The 19,940-nt window shown below is 42.9% G+C and overlaps 1 protein-coding gene across 6 annotated transcripts in view; it reads right to left on the bottom strand.

Moving 5' to 3' along the window:
• Positions 1-19,940, bottom strand: part of TRRAP (transformation/transcription domain associated protein) — a 116,005-nt gene that overhangs the window by 68,172 nt on the left and 27,893 nt on the right. For all 6 annotated transcript variants that reach the window (XM_055339442.1, XM_055339444.1, XM_055339448.1 and 3 more), the window contains exons 19-30: positions 17,973-18,138; positions 16,044-16,300; positions 13,571-13,771; positions 11,469-11,620; positions 10,359-10,558; positions 8,295-8,512; positions 7,998-8,195; positions 7,169-7,429; positions 6,348-6,509; positions 4,052-4,148; positions 2,358-2,479; positions 1,854-2,024 (exon numbers count right to left, since the gene is read on the bottom strand). In XM_055339442.1, coding sequence (XP_055195417.1) covers positions 1,854-2,024; positions 2,358-2,479; positions 4,052-4,148; positions 6,348-6,509; positions 7,169-7,429; positions 7,998-8,195; positions 8,295-8,512; positions 10,359-10,558; positions 11,469-11,620; positions 13,571-13,771; positions 16,044-16,300; positions 17,973-18,138 — 2,205 coding nt within the window. The remainder of the gene's footprint in view (positions 1-1,853; positions 2,025-2,357; positions 2,480-4,051; positions 4,149-6,347; positions 6,510-7,168; positions 7,430-7,997; positions 8,196-8,294; positions 8,513-10,358; positions 10,559-11,468; positions 11,621-13,570; positions 13,772-16,043; positions 16,301-17,972; positions 18,139-19,940) is intronic.

The raw sequence follows: 19,940 nt of genomic DNA, 5'->3' as shown, positions 1-19,940 counted from the left end.
GCTGGACTCTAGCAAGGTGGGAGCCAGAGGAACACAGCTGGACAAATGGTAGCTTCAGTTTTTTTTATCCAAGAACATCAACATTCTCTACATTTAGAGAAATTTTAACCATTCTGAAAATAGCTACCATGCCAAAGAAGGGAGGGAAAAATCCTCTGAACAAATCAAAAACATAAACCCCCAAACTTCACTCTAGGGAGAAGACGACTCCTACCCCAAGTCAGAAACTATGGATTGTAAAGTGGTACAGCAGTCTCTTCACACTGTTCTACAAAATCTGGGTAATACCATTCACTGAATAACTCTCAGCTCACAGCCAAGTGTGAAGGGTCAGCCTGGTGGTAAAACCACCCACTAGCCACAAACACATCACTTCTGGCAGGCATGCAAAGGCAGCGAAAAATGACAGCGGAGAGGGAAGAAATGAACAAGACAACACTGGGACAGTCGGCACACATGCACAGGTCTCACACTGAATGGAGGATAAAATGCATATCCAATGTGCTCTCCTTAGGAAGTGATACAACCTCATCTACTGTGATCACATCTGTGAACGTGTGCATGCACATACACTGGTAGGGAGGGTGTGTATACACATCTAGAAGTTAAACAGGAAAGAACCTTCCAATTCGGGAGATTTACTCCCATGGAATACTGTTTCCCGATAACACTCTAATAGGGCATCAGCTACAATTCTTAGGGCCAACTGTAATACTACCAACTCCAAGTCAGGTGTTCCAGTCATTGTTCCTTTTTCAGGTATCTGCAGGTACGAAGACGCAGCAGGTGACAGAAAAAGCTGTGTAGTCCTCACACATCCATATATCTGCAACTCTACATACACTACATCTATATATGTCACCTCACCCCCACTTACAGCTAGGGTAAAGGTGCACCAAAACCAAAAAAAAAAAAAAAAAAAAACAACTATCTTTGGTGTCCTGAGACATCTAAATGGCCAAAGGCCACCCGAGAAACAGAAGCATGGGAAGTACATACACGTCCACAATAACATACCATGAAATCCTAAGTTATTTACGAACGTCTACTTACTGGAAGCAAAACTGAATGCAGAAGAAAGTTAACAGATGAACCTCCTTCATCTGCTTATATTCAAATTTAAACACTGTCCAACAGGTATTTTATTTGCGTAATTATTTTCTTGGTAATTTTAAAAACCCAAAAAAACTCCTAAAGTTCTTACATGTTTTTCAATACATCACGTCTATAATAGCAAAAGACTGGGAGCAATCTAGACATTCGTCAGTGGGGGAATGGTGAAGCGAATTCTGGCATGTCCACATAATGAAATATTACGTAGCCAGAAGACAGGTGGCTCAGCGGTTGAGCATCTGCCTTTGGTTCAGGACATGATCCCAGAGTTCTGGGATCGAGTCCCGCATTGGGCTCCCTGCATGGAGCCTGCTTCTCCCTCTGCCTGTGTCTCTGCCTTTCTCTCTCTGTGGGTCTCTCATGAATAAACAAAATCTTAAAAAAATTTAACAAAAAGAAAAAGCACTTCATGTTCTGATCTGAAATGAGCGGTAAATAGAAAGAATATGACCTGTGTGTACATGGTGCTGCCTTTTGAGGGAAACAAAAGAATTATGTATGTCCTCCTATAAATGTAAAACATCTCAGACAGACATACAGGAAACCATTATCACTGGCTATCCCCGGGAAGGGGAGATGGACTGCTGGAAGACAAGGATGGGAGGAGACGTTCACAGTACCCCTTTCACACCTCCTGAATTTTTACCACCCCCATGTTACTTCCCACCCCCCCCCCCAAAAAAAAGACCCTTAAAATTTCAGGTTGAATACAGAGTATGTTTAAATGTAATATGGCTTACCATCATCTGATCACAAAATTTATCATTGAAGGAGTTTGGGAAAAGCCGGGTAACGGAAGTCAGACGATTCACGACGTTCAACGTCAAGCTTCGATAATCCCCCAGCATCATCAACAAAGGCCGCATATGTGTATGTATTTGATCTACTTCTATGGTAGCACCTTCCAAAAACTATTTAAAAAGAAAGGTTATGGAGGAAAATAGACAACAAAATACACTTTATAACAGAATAAACTCATTCAGCTCTAGCAGCAAGTTTTTATTATCCGTGAGAAAATGAAATATTAGGCAAGCACATTCTAAAAGTTTATGATGAAATGAAGAAGACTAGTCATTACTGTCACTATTTTAATAGGCTCAGTGTTACTGGGAAACAAATAGAGACATTACTGGAATCCAATGTGTACTAACAAGAGGCAGCCTTCCAGGTGCATGAACCAGGTGAACAGGAAGAGCGCTGAAGACAGACCCTCGCCCGCACATACACACGTGCATCCCACTCACCTTTCTCATGCAGGCTTCCCCGGCCTCCTGCAGCTCACTGTTGGTGGAATTCAGGGCCTTGAAGAGTGCAGCAATAATCTTCTCCCTGGACTGAGGAAGGTAATTGCAGGCAGCAAGCGCATCTTTCGGAAGAGAAATCAATGAGGTTAACCAATTTCATTATTAACCTTAAAAACATATAAACAATTTCCTTGTCTAAAGGCTCTTACCAAACAACACAAAGTATGAATCACTGAACCACTTCCCATGTGTCTGCCCTCGAAAAAGATCAAAGAATGCCATTGATCTTCTAACTCACATGGTCAATGTTATTTAAGAGGGAAGCCAATAGCCTGTCAGAAGAGCCATGGTAAATATTACCCTGTCCAGATAGAGGGAGGAAGTGGAGGTGCCCACTGACACCCCTTCCCCAAGACATCCCCACAAGGGGTGAGAGGATAGCTGGGCTGTGGGCAGACACACTGAACTGGCCTTGAACTCTGTTGCTGAGGGAATACACATGCAGCCTGGCTTTTCTTCCACTATCCATGTCAGGCAGCCTTCTCCCCACGTGGGGAGTTAAAGGCTTTGAAAATACAGATATTCTCAGAAAAGGGAATATGTTAGTCAAGAGAGAACATCTGACCAAGAGCAATGCCTGTACTAGCCAAGAGGATTGCACAAGAGGCACTGGAAGAAAGGAATCCCGATGGAGGAAAGAAGCTGTCAAACTTGGCTGCCGAGCATCTCTCTCCCTCCCACCTGCTGTGTCTTCCACACCTCGGCCCCATGCTCATGCAGGTATTATGGCTTGCTTCTCAGCTCCTCTATCTCTAACTCAAGGAAGATTCTGGCAACATTTCATATAGAGTATAAAAACCAAGAAAGAGGACAGCCCGGGTGGCTCAGTGGTTTAGCGCCGCCTTCAGCCCAGGGCCTGATCCTGGAGTCCAGGGATCGAGTCCCATGTCAGGCTCCCTGCATGGAGCCTGCTTCTCCCTCTGCCTGTGTCTCTGCCTCTCTCTCTCTCTCTCTGTATCTCTCATGAATAAATAAAATATTAAAAAAAAATCATTGACTTTAAAAAATATAAATACATACATCATACATACATACATATATACATACATACCAAGAAAGCAAGAGACCAAGTCAACTAAAAAAAAACTTGTACTGGGTATTTATTTACCAAAAAAAAAAGTGTGTTGGGTGGTGGGGACGGGGTGGGTGGGGTGTGGTGTGATGCTTCTGAGTAGAATTCAAGTGAGTAAAAATTCAACAATGTAGCTGACGTTGCTCATGAAGCCTTGAAGACAACAGAATCTCAAATGCTACCAAACCAATGTGCAAAACCTATGAAGGCTATAGTAGATCTTCCTATATACTCTGATTTGGGTGAAACTGGCAATATATGAATGCTATGACTGCTCTCTTCAACCAGAGCGTTCGATTCATCAGAGAACTATAGCATTAAGAGTTAATTACTACAAAGTAAAATGCATAGTGTACAAGAATAAATTGTTTAAATCCTAACAATCTATATGATCTGTTGACATCTCACAATGTCAATAGATTATATGTTTGACAAATACTCAAACATGATTATCCCACCTTAAAAAGAACATAAAAAAAAAAAAACACAACCCCAAAAGACCACTGTCTCCTTGTACCTTCATACCCATGGCTTGTTTCAGATTTAATTCATATTAACTTACTTAATGCTGCAATTCGCAAAGGCACCAGTGATGGAAGGCTTTTGTAGCAGGGCAGCTTTGTTAAAGCTGAGTCTTCAGCCTCACACAAATTTAACAGCTGTAAAAGATAAAATAATTTAATTTAGCCTGCTCTTACTGTGAAGACAAGTAACCTTGAAAATTACAGAACATAGCAATCTTACACACACACACACACACACACACACACACACACACAAACACACACAACACGATTAACGACTGATAAACTAAACTCAAATCCTAGGGAATATTGAATGTGACAGAGCTTCCTTCTAAAGCTAACTGTGTCAGCCTCATTAGTGAAATAAATTCTTAGATACTTTCTCACCCACTCTGATACCATAACTGACAATCACCTGAACTGCAAATATCATGACGTACATCTCCCTCCTTATGAGCCATGGGCCCATGGCTCAACAAACGTACGTGCTGTAATTCAATAGCTGAGTAGTAATACTTTTTTCAAGTACAGAAAAGCATAAAGAAGTTGAAGATCACTGGGAATACCGTTAACTCAGAGATTCCTGTAAAAATCTTTCCAAATATTTTATCATTCCCCAGTATATATTATATATCTAATATACCCCAGTATATATTATATATCTAATATACCCAAAATATCATACATGTTGTTCTATTACTGTTTTCTCTATTTACATCCTGGGAAAATGGGATAAACTTTATCATATCTTTTTTTCCTCAAAGATTCCTACCTAGTAAAAGATTTCAAACAGCAAAAAAGGATATATATACTAATAAGCACTTTAAGCCACCACCCTATTCCACTCCATCACTATGAGTTACTCTCCTCATAAATACGTGTGTATGCACACACACATAGATATCTGTATCTGTAGCTATCTCTAGAAAGAGAGTGATGCATACTCCGCAACAGAATCACCTGGGAAATCTGGAGGACTGACTCCAAACCTGGGAGATGACTCAGGAGTGTCTCTTTTTAAAAAGATCCCACATGTTCTAATACAGCCAGTGCACTGATAAACACTTGGGAAACCAGTTGCATTCCCTGCAATTTATCACTCAACACTATCAGGTTCTGGTCTTAAGCTTAGTGAGGAACTTTCCACACAGGGGAAAACACATGTGCCTCTGGAACCACCAAAGGGAAACTTCCTCCCATCCTCCAGTGGCTCTCCTAGAACCTCTGTCCAAACATATGAACTATGACTCCTACACAAGGGATACGATAAGATATAAAAGATCAAAGCTAGACCATGTGATCATAGAATTCTATGTCCAAGCAAATACACTGGGCTTAAAAATTCAAGAGGTAGGGATCCCTGGGTGGCGCAGCGGTTTGGCGCCTGCCTTTGGCCCAGGGCGCGATCCTGGAGACCCGGGATCGAGTCCCACGTCGGGCTCCCGGTGCATGGAGCCTGCTTCTCCCTCTGCCTGTGTCTCTGCCTCTCTCTCTCTCTCTGTGACTATCGTAAATAAATAAATAAAAAACCTTTAAAAAAAATAAAATAAAATAAAAATGTTTTAAAAAAAAAAAAAAATTCAAGAGGTAAATTTTTCGTCTAAGTGGAAATTCAAACTTAGTGTGGATCAGAAAGAAGTTGCTTCCGTATGACTTTTTCCTCTGTTCATTCTGACAATGCCTCCAGAGTAGGATTCAGGTTCTAAAAAAAAATTTCACATTGGGATTCATCACCAAACCATCACTATATTCTATGAATTAATGCTTAGAATTTGACTGGAAGTACAGTTCAATCTGTTTCTAATATCACCCCATACTGGAAAGTTCACAAACACTTGTAGGACACCATCTGCTATCACCCAAAATGAGAACAATCAGAATCTCTAGTTCACGAAGAGCTGTCCAAACTAAATAATGGCATTCATGTGTGATAAGTTCTTCACAGCACACAGCACATTCTTAAGTGATGAATAAATTCAATAAACTGGCGCTTGCTCTAAGCCAGTGTTATTCTAGGCCCCAGCTAATAAGAGCAATCAAAGTAGGCAGCACAGCTTTCTCTAGACTACATCCTTCAGGCTCTGGGATCAAGCCCCGGAGAAGGCTAAAGCTCTAAGAACTCAGAAACAGCCACAGATAGTTGACCATCTCCAGTTACCCGGCCTACCTTCTGTAACGTACCTGTGCAGGCGGTTGTGCCAGGTTATAGCTGGTTACCTGTGGTCACTACCCGGGCCTTCTCTGAGTGCTGCCTGACCAGTCTTCGTGCACAAAGACAGGCTACCAGACATACGTCATCACCATCCACACCACGCCACACCACCACCCCCCTACCTCTGTGTAGAACACCTTATGCTCCACCACGTTAAGATCCATTGTGAAGAGCCTGGGCTGCAGTGTGGTACAGAATGTATTCCCCTCCATCAGGCCAATCTGTGCGTTGGCAGGCTGGTGTCGGAGCAAATGCTTCTTAGGTGGGACCATATCCTGGAGGACCTGGGGGAGGCAAGGAGGAAGTACTACTAACCCGCCATCCTTTAAAAAGCAAATATGGCTTATCACAACATTCTCAAATGACTATCAGTTTGAAAATGGAAGATGGGGGGTGCCTGGGTGGCTCAGTGGTTGAACGTCTGCCTTTGGCTCAGGTCGTGATTCTGCAGTCCTGGGATCAGGTCCCACATCAGGCTCCCCATAGGGAGCCTATTTCTCCCTCTGTCTCTGCCTCTCTGTGTCTTTTGTGAAAAAAGAAAAGAAACTGGGAGATGGAAAGTGTTTATGGATGTCCTTTAGTTAGGGAAGGGAAGGTATGTTCCATGTGCTAAAACTGGATGGTAGATAGTTACATGTCAGACACACTTAACTCACAAGTTTCCAAAGTGACCATTCGTAAAACAAGAAAGAGTGACCAGACTGTGCTACAGAGACCCAGGAAAGCAGCTTTCTGTCCTGACACTGACAACTATGGATAGAGCCATTAATGTAAGCACACTGCTTTTGTGCCTGAGGTCAAAGACAGCATGTATAGTTGCACTTTGTGAAGTGGACACAAAATTATAAATTACACATCCTCTTCCAGTCACATCTGAAGGAGAAGGAAAAGGATCTCAAGAGTTTTGTTCAAATTATCCTAGTTCCAGTGACAGAAATCTTACCTCTTTATGGGGCTCCATGATCACAGTCACACTTTTTCCAGTGACCTGGGCCAAGACCTGCAGCGAATGCATGGCCTGTTTTCTCACAGTGGAATTTGGAGAGGTGACTTCTCGAACCAAATCATGTGTCACATGGTGAAAAGACTTCTCCTGAGCTGCCACGATCTCTTCGGCTCTCTCCTCATCTTTTAAGGGTGTTGCGCACCTCATCAGAAGTTGCTCTAGGGTGGTCTTTGCCATGGCGACCGCCCCATTGGAAACCTGTAGGCCAGAGACTCCTTAGAATGAAAGGGGCTATCGCGGAGGGCCCACCTCCACCCCCGGGGCCAGTGAATTTTAACAAGACTACTTCATAACCTCCGCACAGTATTTCAGTGGCTAAATCACCTTAGAATTCCTATATGTCATTCAGAAAAGAACATGTGGACCTAAACATACTCATTTTATTTACCAAACAGGTAGGCTGGCAACGCCCACTACATTCTATTTGTCTCAGTTACACCTACATAAGGCTTCATAAAGAATGCTACTGCTGTAGAAACTCCTGCAGCAGGTGCACTATTTAGCCCTAGGAGAGCGTGAAAAGTATTATTTGCCTTCACAGATATACTGTGTTACATACTGGGCCAGTGACGGTTCTTTATCAAGGAGGAAAGATATTTAGATAACCAGGGACAGCATGTGGGGGTCCTGATCTGTCCTTATTAAAGATACTGTAATGAAACCTAAGCTTCTAGGAAAGCATATTTGCCGAACTGCCTCATCCTAACTATTCTCTAGGCAAACTTCCAGAACAGCTGGCTTAGATTTGGGGCCACACATCACCTACCTCTCCAGTCAAGTCCATCATGACAAAGAGAAGTGCCTTGAGGAATGTCTGCTGGTTCTGGAGAACCCAAGTGAGAGGCAGCCGCTCCATGAGAAACTTAATGGACACCACCCCCCCTAGCTTCGCATACCAGGCCTGTTCATAGCAACACGCACACAGGCGCTCTACGATGTAGGAGAACAGAGGCAGCTGGCACGCCTGGAGAGAGAAAAACACACACATAGACCCTCATGTTGTTCCAACTCTCTGTAACTGGTTTCTAGAATGCCTGCAGAAGAGAAGATCCCCCTTTCTTACCCTCTCCTTTGAGCCCAGAATGATACTTGCAACATCAAATATCACAGCCAGGGCCACCTCCCCGATCTTGCAAAGTTCCTTTTCCTCATATGCCATGCAGATAGCTATTGCATCAATAAGGACCAAGGGATCCATTCCTTTTGATCCATTTTCTTCGCTGTGAAACATGGCTGTGCTGGGCTGGCTGCCCACCTGGTAGCAGGGCAGCAAGAAAGGACCTGAAAGAGGTGGCGGGCATGGAAGAAAGGAGAGGTTATTTACATGGATGTTCTAGTCCTTCAAATAGCAAAACTACATTAAAAAGCGTTTTTTTTTTTTCTTAAAAGTATTTTTTTTTAGGAATCTCTATCCCCAATGTGGGGCTCAAATTCACAATCCCAAGATCAAAAGTTGTATGCTCCACTGACTGACCCTTCCAGGTACCCCAAAACTAACTCATTTTTAAATTTGAGATTAGGAGTTCAATAAAATCCAATGCTGGTACTTTTCAACCGACTTCTGTTAAACTACAGTTACTTGTAAACTAGGGTGGTCTGATTTGCACAAAGGCTATTTTTTGAATGTTTTCCATTCTAAGCTGTATTCTTTTCAGGTTTTCTCAATCATGAGACTCATATATCTTCTTTTAAAAAATTATTTTTTTTTAATTTTTTTTTTTTATGATAGTCACAGAGAGAGAGAGAGAGAGAGGCAGAGACACAGGCAGAGGGAGAAGCAGGCTCCATGCACCGGGAGCCCGACGTGGGATTCGATCCCGGATCTCCAGGATCGCGCCCTGGGCCAAAGGCAGGGGCCAAAGGCAGGCGCCAAACCGCTGCGCCACCCAGGGATCCCTTAAAAAATTATTTAACAGGCCAAGGAGCACAGCACAGAAATAAGTATGGGCTACACTCTGGACATTCCTGACATACAAATAATAATTACAAAACAACCCTAGCCCACAAAGAGAACAATGACACAAAGAGAACAATCTTTATTGTTTATTAATTAACAACTCAGGGGCACCTGGGTGGCTCAGTCGGTTAAGCGTCTGCCTTTAGCTAGATCATGATCCCGGGGTCCTGAGACTAAGCCCCACATCGGGCTCTCTGCTCACTGGAGAGTCTGCTTCTCCCTTTCCTCTCCCCCTGGCTTGTGCTCTAATAAAATCTTTAAAAAAAAAAAAAATTAATGCCTTCCAGGTACCCAGCAAGATGGGTATTATTGAGAAGCTTATAAGTCTGTTGGAAAGATCTTAATAGGACACTGAGGAAAAAAAAAAAAAAAAAAGGACACTGAGAAATAATCTAAGATAAACTGGACAGCATGGACTATTTGGGCCAAGAAGGGCAAAAAGAGTTACAAGGGGAAAGTTCTGGGTGTTCTGTAGCATTCAGAGAAATGCTGTCCGTCTGGAGGGTGGGGGGGGCCTTGGGGACTTAAACTGCAGCAGCGCTACTTGAGCGTGTCCACCCACCAGCCTGGGTCTGGGAGGAGGTGCAAAAACTGAGACTAAATGTCCAGAAATTTCCACAGCAACTGGCAGTGTCAGGACATTTTTAGTGTCTTCTGTAAGCATACCCAGTCTGCGATAGATTAGAAAGAAAAACAAGGAGACAACCAAAAGTGGTCCCTCCCCATCCAGAGTCCAAGGGCCCTGAAGCAGAGGCAGGAAACAGCAGGGATGAGCACCCCAGGAGCAAAGAAAAGCACCACATGGAGACGGGGAGGAGCCAGCCCAGGAGTGTAGAGTGGAGAGCAGAGGCTGGGCCTTGGAACACAAAGCGTGGAGGGAAGACCAGTGACAAGGGTGAGACCACAAACAGTCTCATACGCAGTGATCCCACAAGTACTCGGGCCCTGTTTTCACAAAAAACAAAGGGTGAAAATCTTCTACAGGGCATACTGTACAGATGAAACTTGATAACAGTTTTAAAGTTACTACTGCACCCATCACTGAAATCCCAACTATCCTGCAGTAAGTGGGAAATTCGAAAACCAAGGCCAAAACCCAACCAGTCTAACTGCTCCTCTGAAACACAACGTCTAAGGAAGTCACATAACCACTTCCTCTGTCCCACTCACCGCACTGCTGGGCAACCGCCACCATTGTGTAGTGGCGGATCAGGCTGGCGACAAAGGGCAAGGCGCTGGGCCGAAGATCTTTAATAACAGCAGACATGAATGCCCCAGTCAAGGCCTGCTCAAAAGTCTTCCGAGCAGGAGTGTCTTGTGCTTTGTAACGATGCGATATGATGACATTAGGTATGGTCTTTTCTGTAAAGCTGAAAGATAGAATTGAATTCATTCTCACAACACCAAAGTGCTGGGGTGATGATGCCACCTGGACTTACATGATTAATTTCACTATGAATGTTAAATAACCAGTGGTCCTAGACTCCCTACCTAATATGAGCGCAAGTGATGAATTGGGAGCAAAATTACAACATGGTGGCAGATTCATTATTTTTATAATTTTTAAAGAAATTCAATGCTTGACTTTGATCCTTTTTAACTAAGTAAGCCAAATTCTAAGAAGTAACTCCATCAATGAGCAAATAGAAATGAAAAAGCCATTTAAGGCAGCTATACACCTATTGTGTGTTGAAAAATCACATCACGGGAACAGAATCAGACGAAGTTATAGACCTCATGATAGCGCATCTACCACCTACCACTGATGCTGTGAAAAATGCGAAAATACAGAGGAAAAGTCCCTTCCCCTAACCGTGTAACACAGCAAAATAATGTACACACGTGATCACATAAGACCATCATCTTACCTAACTGGTAAGAGCAAAATATAAATAACACATGACAAATATCTGGGGAATAAAAGGATCACCGCAGACCAGAAAAGTGAAAGAGCCACTGACTGTCTACCATGTGCCAGGCACTATGGATGCCATACTGAAGCACAAGAAACGGGCAGGATCGTTGCTTCCTGAAGCTGGCCACCTCAAAGGGAGGCAATAATCAGGAACATGACAACTGAGGGAAACCTTAATTCTCAAGCACCAGATTTGTCCTCTACATTTCATCTAAAAGCCCAAACAAGCACTACTTGGCAGGTAACATGTCAACTTCCTGACTTGAAAGAGCACCCACATAGCACTAGGAAATCTGGGAGGTCCTCTGCACTCCTACGTCCAGACTAAGCTGCACCCATCACAGACAACCATGTGCCCCACATACTTAGGGTGTGCAAGAAGCTGGTATAGGGCATGTTTATTGTCCTCTAGACTCATCATTGCCACCAGGAAGCACTTGATCACTTCCCACGCCTGCCTCCGGTAGTAGGGCTCAGTGTTGGCACTTTTCAGGCAGTCCAGAGCAGTCTCAATGGCCTACGGCAAAGAAACACAAAAACTAGAGTTTACACAGAAATTACACAATTACTCAATTTTCTCTTTGGAAGATAAAAAGGTTTTATTTTTTCAGAAAACTTTCATAGCTACACACATTTTATTCTATTCAATCAGGTTGACCAGGAAGGCAGGGGAGGCAGTCACACGCTCAAAATCATGTGTAGCCTTTAACAACTAAGATGTTAGGCATCCTTAATGATAGTTACTTAACTATAAATTGAAAACCTGATCTGTGTTAAAGATGAAAGATTCACCAAGGCTGGGTGTGCAGGAGCAGAGAGGGACTGACAGGGACAGCAGCCCTGCCCTGCAGACTCACACACAGCCACACAGAGCAAGACAACAGCTCCTCAATGTGTCACCCTGGCTTGTGGGGATAATTTTGGAAGTGGTTAAGGATCAATATAACCTCTGAGCCAATTATCTGCCAGAAGAATAACAGGTTATAAAGTGTGCCAAAAGCAGGATCATCTTAATGGGGATTCCCTGGCACTTGGTGTGGCCATACTGCTTCTTCCCTTCACCTTGGCAGCCCCTCCAGGTGCAGCAGGGTGCCCCATGCCCTCAGCCACCCTGCTGGGAAACCGGCCCCTCATACACCTGGTGTATGTGTGGGGGGGGGGGGTGGGGGGGGTGGTGGTGGCAGGGAGGCGGTGTTCAAGAGGACTTGGAAGCCTATCTCCACAACTTGGTCTCCTTTGGAGAAAAACTACCTCCAAAGGGATTTTCTGGTTCTGCTTAGTCTCTGCAGAGATCAAATACAAATCTTAGTGTTCCCTACCGATGCCAACCTTGCCACCGACAGGGCTGAAGCAAACAGAATCTGGTATTAAAGTTATTACCTAAAATGTGGGAATGTGCTACTGACACAGGGCATTCACTACAGTAACTTCTGATGTAGACAGATTTTTAGCTGTAGTCTCTTAGCGGGGAACTAGTGTTTATTTGGGTGAGGAGCTGGAGGTGCACCTCCCCGAGTCTGGGGAGGGCACTCATTTATGGGATGGGGCTGGGGAAGGGTCAGGGCAATGTATGTGCTTGAGAAGTATGGGGACAGGAGGATGGAGAGAGAATGATGGAAAATAACTCTAGAGGGACAACTACTCATGATGGATATTGTTCTTCCCAGATGCTTAGGAAAGTCTGGTTAAAAAAGAAAAACCTCACAGAACTCACTACATGGGTAAACTTTGAACACAGAAAGGTGGATACGCAGAGCTCTACAATATAACAACAAGGCAGTTAGCCTAAGCAGAGGGTGCTAGGTGTGGGTAGAGGATGGGAGAGAAGCAGGTACTCAGGGGTGACAAGTATGGGATTAACTTCTGTTCTAAATGACCCTTGAAGTAAAGCCTGCCAGGCATCAAAACAGACTGAGTTCAAGGGTGGGCTGGGGACCAGTACCTCCTGCTCTATCAGGAAAGATAAAATTGTTCAAGGGTCCACGGTTCTCACACAATACACATCCACTGGCCTCCTGGTATTATGAAAGCCCCCTTGACAACCAAGCTAGTACATTTGTACTTTGAATTAGAAATTCCCTCCAAGGGGCACTGAGCTGGCTCAGTCGGTGGAGCATATGACTCCTGATCTTGGGGTTATGAATCTAGCCCTACGTTGGGTGTAAAGATTAACTTAAAAATAAAATCTTAAAAATAAAAATATGAAAAAAAAGGTATGTAAAGCGTCTCAATAATTTTACTGATTACATGTTTACATAAAATATCTTCGATGTATTGAAGTAAATAAATTTTTTCGAAAATCTATTTTACCCTTTCTAACGTTTTACATGTGGCTACTAGAATATAATAATAAATTCCCTCCCAAGAGAGTACATGGTTTATTTACGTGTTTTCAAACACAAATCAGCTTTCTTAAAATGAAATGTATAGTTATCTTTAAGAAGCTCCTGAAGACTTCCAAATTTACCTTCTCCATCGGGAGCTGAAGAGATGCTTTACAATCAGAAAACTCCACTGTGATACTTGGGCCTTGAACTTCCGTCACAACATAGTGCAGCTTCTGGGATTCCTTCAACATCTTCCTGTTACTGCCACCAAATTTGCCAAGTACACGGTAGGCCACGTGAGAAATGCTATCAGCAGGATTGCGTAGAGTGCGCCATAAAGCCTACAACGCAACATACTTTCATTAAAAAATCCTTTCAAGGTAATGCACTGTCATGGTTCACAAATCAAAATTTGAAAGTTATAAAAGACTATACAGCAAAAATTCCTCCTCCCATCTCTATCCTCCAAACATGCACTTCCTCCTTCTTGGGAGAAGCCAAGGTTATAGTCTTGTGCGTCCTTCCAAAAACATTTTGTCTTTAATGAAAATGCACATGTGAACATAAATGTCCTCCCATACCCCTGAAACACAAACAGTAGCATATTATAAATATTACAGAGCTCAAGAGCAAGAAAACTAGTAATGTATTGTTTAAGCATATATACAAAATGGGATCAGAAGCGTGAGGGAAATGCTATTTACTGGTAAAGTTCTTGTCCTGGGGTCTGATGGGGAGTTCTCAGGTTTTTACTCCTACTATCATGCTTTGTAAAATACAAACATGACAAATTCCTACAAATAAATATGACAGATAAACTATCTTACACATCTCACGGTATAAGAAGGGAAACACGGATCATGACCGGATCTGCATTATGTGAATACATGACAAAGACGTGTACCTTGTACTCACAATTAGTGTTAAGGACCACATGCACTCAATGGCTTCAAAACACTTGTCAGTTTTCCCACAGTCCTTACCTAAAACCACCACCTTAAGTCCTAAAACTTACTATGTCTATTTAAGTTTATTTTCTTAAATCACCTTCCATAACAATGACAGATATTACTGTCTAGGAATAGCCAATATAAAATCTTGGGACTCTTTTTTAAAGCAAAGCTTCAATTTCTCTTATGTCCCTAAAGGTCCAAAAAGGTTGGTCATTAATGAACACTGTTGAGGGGTGCCAAGCCTCCCTACCTCCACCCCTGGGCCCAGCCCAACCACCTTTCGTGTATTCTCAGGAGAGGGAAATTCTGCTAAACTCCCCAGGAGGGGGTGGCACTGGCAATGAGAGATGGGTGATGAGATCACAGAGAGATGCTACTTGTCTAGTAGCGGGGGAGAAGGTGGGGGGTTGTCTCCAAAAGCAGGAAATAGCTTCACCTCTGTCTCTCCCTAGGGCTGTCTGCCTCCTGGAATGGCAAGAGGCCCACAGTCCCATCCCCGCCTCCTCCTCCCACATGGTGCTCACCCACACCTGCATCAGGTCCAGAGTCTGCCTTCCAGAACCAAGAGTGCTGTTCTCGAGGCAGGTTCTCAGTCAATTCGCCAAATGATGGATGAGAAAGTAGACTTACAGGCCCTGACTTGACCTCCAGGACCATCCTCTCCCACCTAGATGGAGCCCAAGGTCTGCATTTCAGGACTGGTGGGGAAAGTCTCCCAACCCAGCCTCAAGTGCACGCTGCAATTTCCAATCTGGAATCCTATCTTACAGGAGTTGGCATTCTGACCCCTACTTGGGACCAAATACTCTCTACCAAAGGGGTAGATAAGTAAGTAACAAGCAGCCTAAACCTCTAACAATTACCAACTACATTATGAATCAATACAACAGCAAAACATGAAGGAAAAACCTAATATTTAATACACAAACTCTCACGAAGAGAAAATATAAAATGTTTTCACAAAACAAGCTCCTTGATTATCTGCTTCATTTCCCTTGACCCTAAAGTGGACCCCTGCGCTTCCCTTGGGAGTTTGCTTCTCTTCAGTGTGTGGTATCTCCAGATCTTCTGTGGATAAAGGAAGGACCTCCCTGGCAGCGCACAGTAACCATAACATCTGCCTTCAGAGGTCATCAACTTAATGAGTACATGCCACTTGTAAAAGCTCTCTGCAATCGGGATCCCTGGGTGGCGCAGCGGTTTGGCGCCTGCCTTTGGCTCAGGGCGCGATCCTGGAGACCTGGGATCGAATCCCATATCGGGCTCCCGGTGCATGGAGCCTGCTTCTCCCTCTGCCTATGTCTCTGCCTCTCTCTCTCTCTCTCTCTGTGACTATCATAAATAAATAAATTTGAAAAAAAAAAAATTAAAAAAAAAAAAGCTCTCTGCAAAGGGGGCAATACTACAAAACGAATGTCTCTTCAACACATATAGTATTTCTTCATTCTTCACATCTTTGCATAAGCCAGAAGACTCACATAAAGCAAGTTGAAAGCTACACTACTTTATCTTGCAGAGAGCCCAACATGGGGCACGGAGAGCTCAGTGGAGGTCCAATACTTCTAGAAACCACTAGCCTAGAATTCCCCAGTAAGTAAGAACGGGTACAAGAGCACCATGCATCCCGCCCTGCACTGGCACTGGAAGAGCCTGGGCTCACCTGCATGAGCTCCGCACGGACCGGCTGAATGTGGTCATAAAGGAAATCAGGCTGCAGGTTGTCCACGCATAACTCCAAGGTCCTCAGGCCCTGGCTGACCAACGTCTGTGACCCATTGAGAGCAGACACCAAGGGGTCCATGAGCATGGGCAGGTAGGGCAGGAGCGAGCTCAGCCTCACAGGCACTGTGAGACACAGCTCCACGAAGAGGTCCTTCATGTGCTGCTTATGCAGGCCGCTCTGCAGCATGTTCAGCCCTAAACACAGGGTTCAAGGACGGCAGAGAGGAGAGTTACTGCCAGACAGCCCAACACAAACTGTACAAGGTAATTGTTCTGCCTTTTATCATAAACATTAACGTGATAACAGGAAGATGTGTCAGGTCTTAATCTACCGTATTAGCTAAATCTATTCTATAATCGTAGCCCCTTCTGTCATGTTCAAAGCGATGATAGCAGGCTGCACACTATTGTAAATTACAAATTAGAATTTAAGCTATAATTAATATAATTACTTAATGTCAAATTATCTTAATAAAATAGTTAACATTATATGTAGATCTTATAGAAATCATGTTACATTGGGGCACCTGGGTGGCTCAGTTAGGTGTTCAACTCTTGATTTTGACTCAGGTCATCATCTCAGGATCATAAGATGGAGCCTGTGGGTACTATGGAGCCTGCTTGGGATATCTATATATCTATACCAATAAATATGTAGATATCTCTCTATATATACATACATAAGCATCGTAGGTTTTTAACAAGCCCAATCTAAAGACACGGACTCCAGTAAGGTGCAGTCACCTTCAGCTTGAGATCTACAACCTAACATCTTTTCTCAGGCTTCCAACAGACTCCAATTGAGGTCTATGATATATTAAACCCCCCCTTTTTTTTAAATCCATTTTTGTTTCCTACCAATGGAGAGGATCTTCCTTTTTACTAAGTCAACCTCCCCACTCTTCATGAGGGTCCCCAGAGTGCCTTCCTAACTTCCTCACTGAGACACATCAGATGAGGACCTGCCCTGAGTACTGAGAGACAAACTAGCAAGGATGGAGAGAGCTCACAGAAACAGGGATCAGTGAAGGCATCACACAGCAGCAGCACTAGATTCAGAGTCCAAAGGAGGGCAGGGAAAGGCTAAGTTCCCAGAAGGGGATCCACTTAACACAACTATGTAGGAAGAAACAAACTTGGGGACAGCACAGAGAGTGCAGGAGGAGGAAATCAGACTCCTCAGAACAGAGGGCTCAGGCTGGTAAACAACCGGCAATGGGGTAAAATACAGGAAGAGTAGAGTTGGATTATGGCTGGGCCACCTTGCATGGTGGACTTAGGGCCATGTTATAGGCAATGTGGTCAACTATTTCCCAAAGCCTCCTAGGTATTACATGTTGTAAATAGCTTCTCTTTAAGCAGCCCTTGAGCTCTATGTCTTGAAAGTATTCCTGATTATATGGAAATTTTAGATTCCTAATTATGTAAATTTCCAACAAAATAAAAATACACACTTATAAATCAGCTTTATAACTCCGATTCTCTTTCAATCTAGGGATCCCTGATATTATTACTAAGTAGCCCTAGAAAGACTTTCAAGGCTTGCTTACCAAATGCTACAAAAATACAAGCAAGGTCTAACCAGGGTGATGAAAATCTTCCAACTCTGTTCAACCCTGAGCAGGGAGGGGAAGGTCTAGCCCTAAACAGGAGGGCTCCCTTCAAAATCCCACTGCTTTTAAAGAGAGTGGACACAGGGATGAACACACACACAAACACACACACACCCCTCTGGCAGGGGACATACACATACATCCCCCCCTCACAATGACCTTCGGTGGGTACAGAGGGCAAACCCCACAAACACAAGCAGCCAAATTCACATGTGCACGCAAGACTAAGAGGCAACCAAAATCACTGCTCTGACCTTGTAGGAGGTTTGGTAGGAGAGGCAAAAATTCCTGATACAGGAGGTCATGACTACCTCCTCCAATGGAGCGGAAGAGGGCCCGAAGCAGCAGGAAGTAGTTGTAGGGCTCTTTGGCAGTCTGTGCAAGCTCCATTGAGCTGTTCACAATTTTGTGCAGGTGGGGCTGCAGGGTGGAGAAAAGGCAGGTTAATAGGCTCTAAACAAGGAGGGGCCACACCACGTTTCACGCTGAAGGTTCACTGCAAACGGGAATGGAAGGTAATTCTGATGACTTCATTCCAAAGGAAAAACAAAACAAGATCTTTCCAGCCTTCATTTGGTTCAAATTAATTTGTCTTAAGATACATGCTGGTTTCCACCAGGGCGTCCAGGAAAAAAACATTTAATAGGTTCCCATGTTACTGTGTAGTTCCATGATGTTGAAAAGATGACAACTCTGGAGCAAGGTCTGTCAGCCCTACAATTCCTGTGAATATAGTCACTTCCTTTATAAGATATATGGTCACCTCCTTTAGAAGACTAAATAATCAAGATGAAGACGTCCATTTCTTCTAACAATCTACATGCAAAAAGTAACCTAACAGAAATAAAAATTCACTATCAAATATGATACACAAAGTTGAGAAGACCCATGAAAATTGAGATTTTACATAAAGGGGTGTCTGACTCTTGATTTCAGCTCAGGTCATGATCTCAAGGTCATCTGATTGAGCCCTAGTTATGGCCCACACTCAGCACAAAATGTGCTTGTCCCTCCCCCTGCTTATTTGCTTATGTGCTCTCTCCCTCTCCCTAATGAATAAATCAATCTTTAAAAAAAAAAGAAACCTCATTTGGTTAAGCTGCCTTTGGCTCAGGTCATGATCCTGGGAGTGATCCTCACTGAGTGTAGAGCCTGCTTCTACCTCTGACCCTCCCTCATCTCATGCACACGCTCTTGCTAGCGTGCGCACTCTGTCATGCTCTCAAATAAAATCTTTTTTAGATAGTTAAAAAAAAAATTTTTTAATTTAGGTTATAAGGTTTTCAAAGATTTAATTTTAAAAATAAGTATTTCTTTGATAAAAAAGAACTTTATTAGCTTAAAGTAACTTTAATTAACATTTTAAGCCAGATTAGCTTTTTATTTAGTACTTCAGATCCTGGTTCTAACATGTGACAGGTTAGGCTGCACATGAAATGTTTTACAGGCATATTTAATGTGAACTGAAAAGTGCTGGTGTATCAGTGACACAGTTCCCAATCTGTTGTCCTAAATGGCACAATACAATTACTTTACAGACTAAATTGATTACATATATTATTTTGACAAAAAGTCTTAACAAAATTTGTTCTTTGGATGTTTTTCTTGAACGATATTCCAACATCATTCCATTAAGGTTTGTTCTGTATTTTTTGTTGTTGTTCTGTATCTAACGTTAGCAAAAATTGTATTTTTTGAAGATACCAAATCACGTGGACACAGATCACAATCAAATATTTTTTACCTTAGAAAAATTCAAGTATTTTTCTTTCATAGTAACAGGAAAGTAACATCAAGGTTGTTGGTAAGTAATTAGAATTGAAAAAAACCCTAAGGAAATAGTCACACAAAAGCAGAGATCACTAGTACTCTTTGTCGCCATCTGTACAACTCCAGGAAAAAAAAAAAGGATCTTGTTTATATCTTCAGAATTCCCCTATGGGAAGATATCACTCCTCAGAGACAACTGGTGATAACATTCAACTTTCTGCAGAAATTAAAATACTCTGCCTTCGATGGAAGTAGATTTTTATTAGGTTTTTTGTTCTACCATCTGCTGCTTTTTCAGTGGGAGATGGAACCAGGGTTAAGTTTTTTAGCCATTTGCTAAAATCAAATAACTGATGAGATCAGATTATACTGCAATTAGTCATCCTAAAGATGTCAGGAAAAAAAAAAAAAAGATGTCAGGAGACACATTGCTCCAAGAGAGTCTTAATAAG

The sequence above is a fragment of the Nyctereutes procyonoides genome, unplaced genomic scaffold, assembly GCF_905146905.1.
Source record: "Nyctereutes procyonoides isolate TBG_1078 unplaced genomic scaffold, NYPRO_anot_genome, whole genome shotgun sequence".
Classification (NCBI taxonomy): domain Eukaryota; kingdom Metazoa; phylum Chordata; class Mammalia; order Carnivora; family Canidae; genus Nyctereutes; species Nyctereutes procyonoides.
The sequence above is the reverse complement of the archived record's forward strand: the minus strand, read 5'-3'. Positions and strand labels throughout refer to the sequence as shown.